Here is a 12,642-nt window from a genome sequence, read left to right as displayed (position 1 = left end):
TCAACAGGAAAGGGAGCCTAGTACCAGAAGGGACTCATTGCATTGAGCTCTGATGGGCCACCAGCCCAGCAGCACACATGGCTCAAACCAAGGAGGCAGAGGCCACATTGCTGCTTCTGTGGCTTTCAGAAAGCCTCCCTGCCAGTACAGGACTCAGACTGCCCCAAGACTACCCAGAGACAGGAAAGCTTCTGGTGCACTGAATGTAGAACGAGTGGGAACCTGGTCTGCTTCTACTTTTCCACACGTAAGAGCAGGGCACTCTATATGGAAACATGACCAGGCTTCTTCTATGTGTACTGTCCAGCTGATGAACCCTATGCTGAACGAAAGAGCTCTGCTGCCGTGTCCCACAGAAGAAGGGACCACCAGGGACATGGAGAAGAAAAGCAATGTGCCACCCTGCCAGTGACTTCTGAACTTTTAACAGAGCGAGCTCCTGCAAACCATAGGTTCAACACTGAGTGAAGAAGTGTTCTGCAAATACTGTGATGAAGGACCACATGCAGAAAGCTAGGGCTACTGAGTCAAAGAGAAACTGTTGAGACAGCTCAAGTTTAGGATCAGGCATAACAATGTATGTACAGTCAGTATTTAATTGATGCATAATGGGTGAACCATGTCAGAAAAAGATTCAAAGCCTGAGGGAAGAGATGGCCAATGCCACAGAGATGGTACAGAGAACCTGCTACCCAGGAAGATGAGCCAGGCAAGGCTGCCAGAAATCCAGAAACCACTCTAAGGCAGTCTTCTGGCTAAGTTCTGCATATTTCAGTATCCTGGTCAGCACAGTTACAAAGCTACAACTGTGGGAAGGATTCAGTTCCATAGAGGCTGTAGAGTTCAGGCTCCTGCCATAGCAGCTGGGACAAGCCCCATGGATGTTAGGTGATGGACGCTAAACTCCCAGGAAAAAATCTTGCTAAACTGTGGTTTACGTTTTACATACTCCCTGTAGTCTTGTTTGTAATTTTCTTTAGCCTGTAAGTTTGCCTAGTGTTGGAGACAAGTCAAGGTTATTGCCTGTCTCAAACAACAAACGACACAAGCATTTGAGCCTGCTTGTGTCCCACAGACACCCAAACCTCAGGACAGGCACTGAGGCTGAAGGATGTCTTGCACCAAAGGCAAGCACAAGGGCTGGTACCATCCCATGAGTTCAGGGAAGAGGAGAAATTGGCCCGAAGGCTGGCAGCAGCATACCGTGAACCATCACACCTTTCGGCTCAAGCAGGTTGCTCCCAGACCTCAGTAGGGATCCAGAACAAACCACAGGGATGTGGGAGAACCCTGACAAGATGGCATGTCTGGGCAAAGACCTTATTTTTGCTCCTGGAAGCTACTTTGCCGATCCACCTGAACAGCCACCTGCAGTCGCTACTGGAATCTAAGAGCACAGCAGAAACTGAAAACTTAGTAAAACACATGCGGGACAAATCCTTCCCATTAGCATGTAATGGGTATGTATTGAGAACTTCAAAGAAGTGCCAAAGGGTGCCTGAGGAGGGAAGAACTCAGCTGAAGTTAAGATGTAGTAACTCTTGGCATAAAAAGGCGTAAGGCAGAACAAGGAGTTACATTTGGGAAGGGCTCTGAACAGAAGGCGGCAAACAGAACAGAACAGCAGCCACTGACTCAGCACCTGCACAGGGACAGGGAAGACACCAGGAGTGCACAGACCATGAAATGGAGGGATCACGAGATGAGCAGGCAGCAGGACATGGGCTTCCACAAGGAAATACAAATGTCCACTGCTTCAGCTGCCAAGACACACATGCTAACTGAACCCTGCTGAAACATGCTGCAGCAGGCCAGGAAGCACTCATTACCCAGCACAGGTGAGCTGCAGTTTGTGTTTCATTTTACTTGCAAACTTTAATTTTCCACCTCTTTCATCTGCTCTCCTACCGAGGTCTCCCTAAATGCACTTCCCAGTGTCACAAAGAGCCCATGCAGGACCGCAGCCTGAGGACATCAGTGAAGCCGTGACACTGGGCAACCCGTGCCGGGAGGGCAGCTGTGCCCAGGCAGCACCCAGTGGCTACACAGCTCACTCCACCAGCCTGCAAGGCTTGGTGGGGGTGCCTGTTGTTACCTTCTGCCAGCTGCTGGGAATGAGCTCCCTGGCAGAAAGACAAACTTCCACCCCACAGCAAACAGGCAGCAGTGACTCATCCCACAGCCTGGGGTACTCCTAAAGGCATCTCAGAGTGCCTGAAGAAAGATGGAGAAAGGGGTAGCAACAGTAAATCAGGTGGAATAACTCTGCAAGTACTGCAAGCATCCACTGGCCTGAGAAACTCCCACCCACACCCTGTGGGCATGAGACAGGCAGCTGCCAGAAGGGAGCAGGGTGGAAGTCAAGGCCAAGCCAAGGAACAGGGATCCCAAACCCACCTAACCTGCTCATCCAGTGATGGGTGATGGCAGGATGAAGGAGAGGAGAGCCTGAACTATCAGGCAAGCAAGAGCTTTCCCTCTGGGCTAGAGGGTCCTGGGGGATCTGTGGTGTCTGTTCCAAAGGGTGCAGATCCATGCCCCACATGCTGCTGGGAAGGCCCACTGGTGTCCCCAGTGAGCAGGCAGGACTACCGGGCCTGGCCCTGGCTCCTGCCACACCAGAGGACCAGGGAGATGCTGAACGTGGTACCCAGGGTCACACACCTGATGAGCATGTCCTGTACACATGGTGAGTGCTGGCGGAAAACCCTGACCACAGCTGACCTGCTATTACAGTTCCCTTCCCCTCCACTTTAATGGAAGAAGGCACCTTCTTCCTTTGAGGCAGCAGGCTGCAGAATAACCCCAAAACTCCCAAAGACAGAAACGAAATCAGGGCCTTTGGCTTGTTCAAGAACTGTTAATAAGGAGGACCATCCACTGTGCAAGGACATCAAAACACCTCACACAACATCACTATTCCAGACCGCTATCAGTCTGGGAACCTGACGCAATGGTTTGGAAACCAGCCACAACCTCACACCAGGAGAAGAAAGTCCTCTGGATAGAAGGAGACAGCATCACCAGGGTCCTCTGGGGTCTCTCCTCTTCCAGTAATTGCAATGGACTGGCCAGACTGTCAGGAATGGCCATTTCCAAGAAAGTTATTTCAACTCAAGTAGTAGCATCAAACTACTTCCAGGAAAGATGTCGCCAGGTCTAGGACAAGAGGCAAGGTTGGTTCTCAGATTCCACCTGCTGTAAGCAACCCCTTGCAGGGACTCCTTGTTCCCATTTCCAGAACACAAGTACTTCTTCACTGCCAGCTCCGGGAGACAGAGCTGGCCCTGCTGCACAGGCCAGGGGACCAGGCAGCAAGCAGAACATCCTTCTCATCTTAGACAGAACCACCATTTCTCCAGGCACACAGCTATGAAGGGAAGCAGACCTCAACCATAGCTACCAGCAGAAGGGAAGAGGGATGATCTAGGGGAAAAGCTGTTGCTAACAGCAGAAAGGCAGCCTGCTAAGGGGAACAAAACGCTGCCTAAGATGTCATAACTGCTTGGAAGGGACAGAGCACGCTGCCACCATGCACGGCCAGCAGCTGCAGGCAGCACCTCTCAACACCCACAGCCAGGCCCTGCACAGAGAGAGCAGTGCACAGGCTCCCAAAAAGGCTCCTCCTAGCCAAGTACTCATGATGCAAATGCCAGTCCCGCTGCTCCTACTAGCGGTACTGAGAAGAAAGAGATCCTTCTGTCTCAGTGTATCTTATACACAACACCAGCACCTAGCTGCAGTCCAAGGCAAACAAAAGCTCCTAATTCTATTCTTTGGCTTCTTTCCATTTCATCTACATGTTAAACCCTTCCTTGAGATCCTTCTCCATGCCAGTTCCTGCTCCCTTACTTCTGAAGACAAGTAGGAAACCTCGGCAAGAGCCCCATACCCTCAGGCAGAAAAACAGAACACAGCACTACTCTGCAAAGACCTTACCACCCTCTCATTCTTCCTTCCTGACATGGGAGCCTGTCCATCTCTTCTCAGAGCTTCCCCACTGGGTATCTCAGTGCCATGAGCAGAGGACCACCATCACCCATCCCGAGAGGCTCCGGCACTTCTGCAGCCCAGACCTGAAGAGCAGTGGCCAGCAGAACTCTGGAACTGCGTGCACCCAGCACTCCCCTGCATTAGGGACAGCTGCTCCAGCCAATGCTGGAGACCATACCCTCTGGGGTGTCCCCACTAGCACAGTGCACTCCTGAGCAGCAACTCCAGGCTCTTTTGCATCCCTAATCACTGGGTCACTGCCTCACTATTGGATGAGGTCCCCTCTATATGGCCACAAAGCCCATATGCACCAGAGTGTGTGGGCTGCTCCACCCAGTCCATGTTAGAAACACCAGCAATCAGTGAATATGTGTTCCCCAAGCCAACTGGATTTTCTCTGAGGACAGTGGGAAGTAAGAACCTCATTCCTTAGCCCAAGTAAGAAGGGGAAAATACTTCTCAGCATTTTACACTCACTCACCAGTTTCATTACTTCATACTCTATTTTCAGAAGTGCTTTTGTAATGGAAGAGAGATGCGTAAACCACAGCAAAGATTACTGCAGCAGTTACTGGGAAACAACAGGGTTTGTAGTTGAGCCACAGAAGACCCAGGGAACAGAAATTAACTTTAACCCTCACTGTGGCATCCCGATTTGCTGTGCAGGAGGGACACAGCGTCAGAGAGGCACAGAGCACGTGCAGGGAGGGAGGAAGCTCCTGAAGGATACTGCTGGCACTGCTACAACCCAGGCAATCAATAAATATTTCTTGCTTAGAAAGGCCTTACAGTTAGCTGCAATTTCCTGCCAGCTGCATGCTGCATTACCTCCCTTTAACAGCCCTCCTTTCCCACCAGAACTACCTACGTCCCTCCAGCACAGCCCCAGGAGCACAGCAAGGTACTGAAAGTAAGGGCCCTGTCTCAGAGCCAAGGAGCCAGCATTCACTTCTACACAGATGTTGTCTGCAAACCAGGCTGAAAGATGCTCTGCAGGAAGGAAAGGAAAATAGGGAGGTTTCTGAGCAAAAGCCTCTAACCAGCTCATGATAGGCAGTTAAAAATGTCTTCTGACACCCAAACTTTACTCCCCATGGCCAGTCTTAAATCCACCCCTTTTCTTCTAGCACCTTTTCTTAAAAAAGTTCTTTCCTTTTACAGATGTGTACTTTAAAGGTCAGGTTTGGTCCATTCCAGCCTTCACTTTCCTCAGCTAAACAAGTCAAGTGCTTAACTTCCTCTTGTGTTAAGGCCTCTTTTCTCTCCCACTTGCCTTTTGCTGCTCCTCCACCAGTTTCACTGCATACTTACATGAGCAACTGGAATCCGACTGGGAAGTTTGGTATACCCACACCCCGCAGAGGGAACACATTTTTAGCTTCACTACAGACGTTGCCTGGCACAGCAAGTACCATTAGTACATACTTGTTAGGACCCTTTTCTCATACTTGGGACACTGAAGAAAATATTAAACAAGTGTTCATCTCCTCCTTGAGGAATACTGCCTGTGGCCATTTTCACCCCCTTCCCCTTTCCATACAGGCTGCCTCTCCTTCCCAACCAGTCTCTGACTGTTTGTAGTTTGTCTGCTAATAAAAATCCTCAAGTTACAAGATGCACTCAAATCCACATTTCCCCTGGATTTTGTCTTCACCTTGGATGTCTCCTATTGAGTCCCTCAGAAAGCACCTATATCCAGACACACTGTGGGGCACAGTATGGCTGTCTATGTTCTGCACACAGCTGAGCTCACTCTGCTTGTATCCCAAGCTCACTGGACACAAGCAAGCTCTGATCAGAAAGCCATGCAGCTTCACCAAGTAGCTCTGCCTGTCAGCAGGGATCAGCCCATTCACTTGCACACAGGGGCTTCATCTGAACTCACTGGTATCTGGGTGATCTGGAGCACCAGGCACTGGTATCTGCAAAAATCTGTGCATACCTACTTGCTATACAGCTTCAGAAGCCTATACAGTCAGGTATAACTTCGCATAGGTATGTAACAATTCTGATGGAAGGGTCCAACCAGGGGCTGCAGACACTACTCAGGTTTCTGCTGGAATAGCCTCTCCTGTGGTGGTGTACCAGAAGTCCTCCCAGGGGTGAGGGGCTCAGATACACCCTAAGGTTCAAAGTTAAAACCCCTATGAGAAAAGCATCAGTATGCCTTTTCTTCAGTTGCACATGCTCCTTAGATGCTCTTTTCCTCAAAAATCACTGCAAGCACTGTTCACTGCTGAGGCAGCTGAGGAGCTCCCAGCTGCTCTAGCCATGCCATTTCCCATCTTCCATACACCCAGCTGCTACACTTGCTGTTACTCAGTCTGACAGCACCATGACAGACTTCTTGAGTCCTTGCTACAGTTCCTGTGATTTCATATGCCAGCTGCTTCAGAGTTGGAATCTCTTGGCTTGACTGCCCCTGAGGAGCAGCAGAGCTCAGTATCTCACCCTCCTCATCAGAGAGACAGCTCAGCATTTATGCAGGTGCTGGAAACTGCAGCATAGCCCTACGGCAGTCAGGCGGCTGCCCAAAGGATCTCCTTCCTCCAGCTACTCACCATGGCAGCTGGCTTTGGTTTCTGACCTTCCCCTCCTGCATCAGTTGTGCCCCACCAGCGTCACAGAACAAACACCTCCTGCTTCACCATCCTCCCAGCATGGAGACGTTGGCAGTCCTTACCAGCTAATGCTGTTCCAGAAGCACAGCATAGAGCCCTTCCTCTGACAAGAAGAGGTGAACCTCTCTGCGTTAATCCTTCAATTCACCACTGAATTTGCCTGCACGAACACACGCCTTATGAAGCCCACCTGTCTATGCATGGAAGACCATTAGCTTCCAAGCTGCCAGGGAGAGCAGGACTGTGGACAGCTGTGTCCACCCAGGCTTGCCTGCCTGGCCACGGCAGACAGACTGAGGCCCCTTTCAGACCTGCTCTGCCCAGGAGCTTCCCTGCAGACCACTCGCCACTCTACTGGGGGTGGCTGTACAAGCACCCCACAACTGTTGGAGAGCATGAGCCAGACCCAATAGTTTAGACACAAAGCTTGACCTCAGGGCAAGAATCAAGCCATTGTGGGCTACGGACTGATGGGCCAGGGTGACAACCACTTTGCTCTTCCCAAAAGCTACTCCAGGGCTGTAGTGCGAGCCTAAGGCTAGGCTAAATGTGTTGTGTTTTAAGTGAACTGAGGAGGGAATGGCGAGGCATCTGGGCTCCCTGGCTTTTCCCGTTCCCATTTCCCACCTGGTTGATGTGAACAGAAGGAATGGAGGCTGCAGAGACAGACGAATGGCTGGGTGAATTGGGCAGGGACTTGCAGGGGCCAATGGAAAGCTGCTGTTTCTTCCGTAGAGCCACCACCTTCTGAGCCACTGGAAGAAGGGAGAAAGGACAGAGTCAGAGTATGGAAAGCAACTTTCTCCACCTGCAGATTTCTGGGGGGTGTCTGTGAGACCCCAACCCTTCCTCTGACTGAGCCCAACATCTGGGGCTCAAACTGCATCACCCTGTGTTGACAGGGAGGATTTCTGCAGAACACCCAACCTCGCAATCCCCATTGCCTGCCACTGTCACACAGCCCAGCTGCAAGGGATAGTGTTTGCCTGTGCCTGTTCCAGCAGGCAGCAGGGCAGGCTGCCTATGCCGAGTCCTCAAAGGCCACTGGCTCTCTTGGGTCTCACACAGAGCAGTGACTTCATGTGGACACCAAGGAGCCACCCAGACCCCTGGGCTGCTGCAGAAGAATCCCTGGGCAGCCAGAGTCACTTCTTGGCCATCCCCTCACAGCAGCTACAGGAGCCAGTGGAACTGAATAGCCTGGGCAATGCCACCTCCATTAGCCTGGTCCCTTGTGACCCTCACAGTCTCTACACATTCAAAAAACTAATGTGAAGAACAACTCTCCCAGTTGCTGTGACCTCACTGCCTGATGCCAGCAGCCTCAAATTGCATTTCAGCCATCCCAATCTCCTGCCTTTTCTGGAAATAAAACATCTTGAGCATTATCAAAGAGCATGACAGCAAACAAGCTGTTGGGGAATTCAGGAGAACACATGGCCATTCTCATTTTCTCTTGCACACTGACAAACACAACTGAAGGCACTGGGAACATCACATGTCCAATCCAGCACGCCTAATATCATGCACTCGTGCAATAAGGAAGCTGCCACATTCTCCTTCCAGATAGATGTTGCACCACATACATGGTGTGACCAAACTCAAATGTTAACAGCAACTGCAAATCCCAATACAGCTGCAGTGCCATGTCCCATACAGAGATCGGTGGAGGCCTGCTGTCCACTGCTCATCTGATAAAGCTGGGAGCCTGTCCAGACTCCCAAGGTAAACATTAATCCCACAAATAGCAGGAACTCTCCTAGACCCACCAAACAGACTGAATTAACTTGCTGTTTTTTCCTGCTCTCCTCCCTCTGGCCAGTTTCATGCTGTGTTCACTCTGTGAACCATCTCTCCTTCACACACTGGCCAGGCCCACTGTGAGCTCAGGCACCTCAGGGGCCAGAAAAGATTCAGACAAACTCCTCAGCAACTGCTGTCCCAGGCAAAGAGCCTGGCAGAGGCTCTGCCGCGTTGCTCATCCTGTACCATTAGCAATGGTACTAATCAGAAGGCCAGCAAGGCCACACTGGTGGTGATAAAATCTCACCAACCCTTAACTGAGGTATCTTGAGGCAGCCTTCCCATTTCTGCTTGCTAGGCAGTGGTTCTTCTACATCCTGAATATCAGCCAGACTTTTTCAAGGACAATTTCTGTCATCACTTAAGCCAGTCTCTGGGATCATTTGCTTTTCACTATCTCTGTGTGGTGTGGTTGACAAGCTGGAGGGAAGGAATGTCATCATCAGGGACCTGGACAGGCTGGAGAAGTGGGACAGTGCCAATATCATAAAGTTCAACAAGGCCAAGTGCAAGGTCCTACACCTGGGTAAGGGCAATCCCAAGCACATATACAGGCTGGGAGAGACTGGATTGAGAGCAGCCCTGAGGAGAAGGACTTGGGAGTGTTGGGTGGCAACAGAAGTGCAGCATATGCTCTGTACAGCATGGACAAGCAAGCAAACCTTTGCAATGAAAGCAAAGACCACCACTTTGAGAAGTCTTCCTGTTTTCTGCCATGGAAAGTCAGCATCTTTTCCTGCCTACACAGGGCAGGTCTCCCAGGATCTGGCTGAGTAATTTGTGCTGGAGAAACCTTATAAAGATGAGGTCTGTCTAGTAACTGGATCACACGCAGGGCAAGCTCCACACACAACCCATGACTGCCAGTACTCCAGATACCAAAAGAGATGCACCAAGACCCACCAGTGCTCACTGGGAGAAGCCTCTTACACACTCCAAAAATGGCTCCTGTCAATTCAGCCTCATCCAAAACTGGATCGTGGAAGTCCCTGAACAGCTCTCAGATGCTGGTGATGTCTGGGGCCATCCTGCCAGGCTCAGCTCTCCTCAGCTCCTCCTGCCCAGCTCCTTCCCTGTCACAGCTTTGCTCAGGAGCCTCTGTGCGGTCCTGCAGTTGAGCAGGCAGGTAAGAGCACTGAGCATCTGAGATTTACTCCAGATCTCCTATGAGATGGGGAGTCCCTCTGCTCTTAATTATCACACTGCTTTCTCCATTGCTCCAGGCAACACGTTCAGCCAGGGCACAGGTACCATCATGACACACAGAGGCAGCCCACTGCAGGAAATATGGCATGGCACAAGGAACTGCAGTAACACGGACATCTCCTGCATGCACAGACTCTAAGGCCAGAAGGATCTCTCCAGCTGAAACAAAGGTTGACCTCTGTATGCTGCCAGGCATTGAACTTCATCCAACCTATACTGCATCACTCGTCTGGGTGAGAGTCTCCTCCAGTAAGGGACATGGTCTGGATTTGGAGAAAATATGAGATACAACATACAGCACTTCCCTACGCATGTTTTCCAACAGCTAATGAAAACAGGGCTACTAAGGGAAAAAGTAAAGATTCTTTAACATTTGAATTCAACTGGCTTTGGCTTCTAGCATGAACTCTCTGTGAGCCTGCAGAGTCTCAGTATCTGAGATTTTCTCTCCATGCAGGTATGTAGTTATTCTTACACTGTAATCAAGTCACCTCTCTATCTTCTTTTTGATTTACTGAATGGATAAGCTCTTAGTGAATCACTATCAGGTATTTTCTCCAGCCTTGATTATTTTTTATAGCTATTTTTTTAATCTTCTCAGTTTCTCTATGTCCTTTTCAAGTGCTCAGACCAGAGTTCAAGAACATTCCTCAATGCTCCTCTTGCTGCCCTGAAGGCAAGAACCCATGTGGACTTGCACTCAGTGCTTCCCTGCTTACAGGCCCAGGGTCAGCACCAGCCCTCCCAGCAGGGCAGCCCATGCTCCCTGTTCCATACAGCATCAGCATTTGCCCAGACTGACATCAGTTTTGCTTGAATGTTCTCTCAGTTTTGTTTGAATGTCTTCAAAAGAACCAACCCACTCTCTGCGGTCTTCTGGACTTCCTCAACCTCACTGCTCCTCACATGGACAAACCTGCTCCCTTGCCTCCTTCCTGACCACACATACAGCCTGCGAGTAAGCCCAGACAAGAAGCACAGCACTTTGCTCACTCCTGAGCCTCCAAGCAGCAGCTCAAGCTCTCCCAACAAGCTTGCTACGCAGTGCTGGCACTACAAGCTGCGCCCCAGTCTCACACAAGAGCCTTCATCTCACACATCGCACTACTTCAAGTTGTGTTATCTCTGCTTCCAGGGTCAGCAAAGAGAAAAAACAACCCCAGAGCACAATCCATTCTGTCTTGACATTAAAGGATGAGAAGCAGCCTAGCAAACAGCAGCTCCTAATCCTGCAGTGCCTTCCCCAGCCCCTTCCCAAACCCACCAGCTGCTGTTCTTCACTGTATTGTCCTTCAGAGAAGGGACACACAGAACCAATATGAAGGAATACGCTGAATAAATTTGGTGGCACACAGTGTCACATGCTTTCCAGAAGCCAGGGACAGTTCTGCACACAGCCCACCTGCTGCTTCCCTCTTCAGACTTCTTCTACAAATCTCTGAGCTAGTTTAGCAGATCCTCCCCTTCCAGGTCTGCCACAGTTTTTACTATTCCCAATTGTTCCTTGCCACCAATTCTCCACTGCTCATGAAGAGGAGGAAGAAGGGGTGACTCAGAAGGAACCTGCCCAACAGAGTCACCCTAGTTTCCCCAGGAATACCAAACCAACACAGAGGCTGATGTATGCTAAAGGGTTCCTGGCCTGAAAGGTGGAACAGTTTGAAAGGTCATTTTCTGGGCTGGCTTCTCCGATAGTCTCAGAGGTGGACAAGCAGCAGGAGAAGAGAACATCTCTGCATGCTTCTGCATAAGAGAAGCTGTGCTGCAACTATGATCCTCACCCCGCTACAGGCGATTACTGGCAGGTCACAGACTTACGCACGGGAAGGAGGATCACCAGCTCCAGCTCAGAGGAAGGAGGCAGCACATAAAGCCAACAGCAGGCTGAAGTCCTGCGTCTTGCCCTCAGCCTATCTTGCTGTGCTGCAATGAACAAAGCTTGACTTTTGCCTTCAGGCGGTCCTACTGCACTGTGATTTCCAAACCTTCTTCCATGGGCCTGTTCCGCTTAAAAACACTACCAGCACAGTTCTCCTCCTTTCCAAAAGCAACTCTGTCCTGCCCAGCCACTCAGCTCTGCACACACCCTCCCTCATGCACCGAACAGTTTCCCTGCTGCACTCCCTAAGACAAGGCAGAGAAAGGTGACAGAGAAATATGCAGTCCCATTACAGGGCAGAGCTCTGGCTCATGTAAGCAACTGCAAACTCCTAGGACATGGTGTAGGTTCCCTTCCCAACCTACAGCATCACTGTTACGCAGACTGCTCTCCAGGCCTAAGCAGAAATGCTCTCCTACACGCTGTTCCCATGAGAACAGCTGCCCCATCTGGCCATTCAGTTGCTGCTCCCCTACCTCTAACACCCAACAGTTCTGCTGTGCTTCCTCCTCTCCTCTACGAAAGGCAACCAAACCCCTCTCTGAAGCCTAACAATTCCTCTACAGGCTCATACAGACAGCTGTGCTGCACAGGCCCACCGTGAGGGTGCAACCATCCCCTGCAGCTTCCCTGCTCTCTGGACCAAGTGTCTACCCAGAGGGCAGCCCCTGAAAGAAAGGTACTGCTGGGCCCTGAGCTGTGGTCCCCATGCACATCCATGTGCAGTTTACCTATGTGCTACACACAAAGGAATCCTTCCACACACACAGTATATCCCACTCCTTGGAGCAGGTCTGTGTTGTAAAGCAATAGCACTGCACACAAATGTGTGCCTAACTTCCTTGGCCTCATGGCTCTTCTAACTGAGAGCCGGTGATCTAGGTGGTGTAAAGCCCCCTCTGTAGGACAGCACTGCTGCCCCGTCTCGCCTGGACACCCTCCAGGCTGCAGTTACCATCCTGGAAGACTCTCTCTACATTCAGTCCATAGGTGGCACAGGTCTCGTAGTACGTGCAGCGCTTCAAATCATTGGAAAGCTTCCGTGCCCGAGAATCGTCAATGACGCGGGGGTTTGTGGCGCTGATGGCATCTGGAAAACAAAGGGAGAGGAAGTTAAAAAGCAAGCACCAGTGATCCATC

General features: G+C 50.7%; 1 protein-coding gene across 3 annotated transcripts in view; it reads right to left on the bottom strand.

Moving 5' to 3' along the window:
* Positions 1-12,642, bottom strand: part of AGAP3 (ArfGAP with GTPase domain, ankyrin repeat and PH domain 3) — a 134,347-nt gene that overhangs the window by 63,930 nt on the left and 57,775 nt on the right. For all 3 annotated transcript variants that reach the window (XM_057424258.1, XM_057424259.1, XM_057424257.1), the window contains exons 6-7: positions 12,458-12,592; positions 7,242-7,369 (exon numbers count right to left, since the gene is read on the bottom strand). In XM_057424258.1, coding sequence (XP_057280241.1) covers positions 7,242-7,369; positions 12,458-12,592 — 263 coding nt within the window. The remainder of the gene's footprint in view (positions 1-7,241; positions 7,370-12,457; positions 12,593-12,642) is intronic.

Source organism: Pezoporus wallicus, unplaced genomic scaffold (assembly GCF_028554395.1).
Source record: "Pezoporus wallicus isolate ANWC-B61680 ecotype Strahan unplaced genomic scaffold, APGP_CSIRO_Pwel_v1 contig_5485, whole genome shotgun sequence".
NCBI classification, from domain to species: domain Eukaryota; kingdom Metazoa; phylum Chordata; class Aves; order Psittaciformes; family Psittacidae; genus Pezoporus; species Pezoporus wallicus.
Note: the sequence above shows the minus strand (reverse complement) of the source record. Positions and strands in the feature narration are given on the sequence as shown.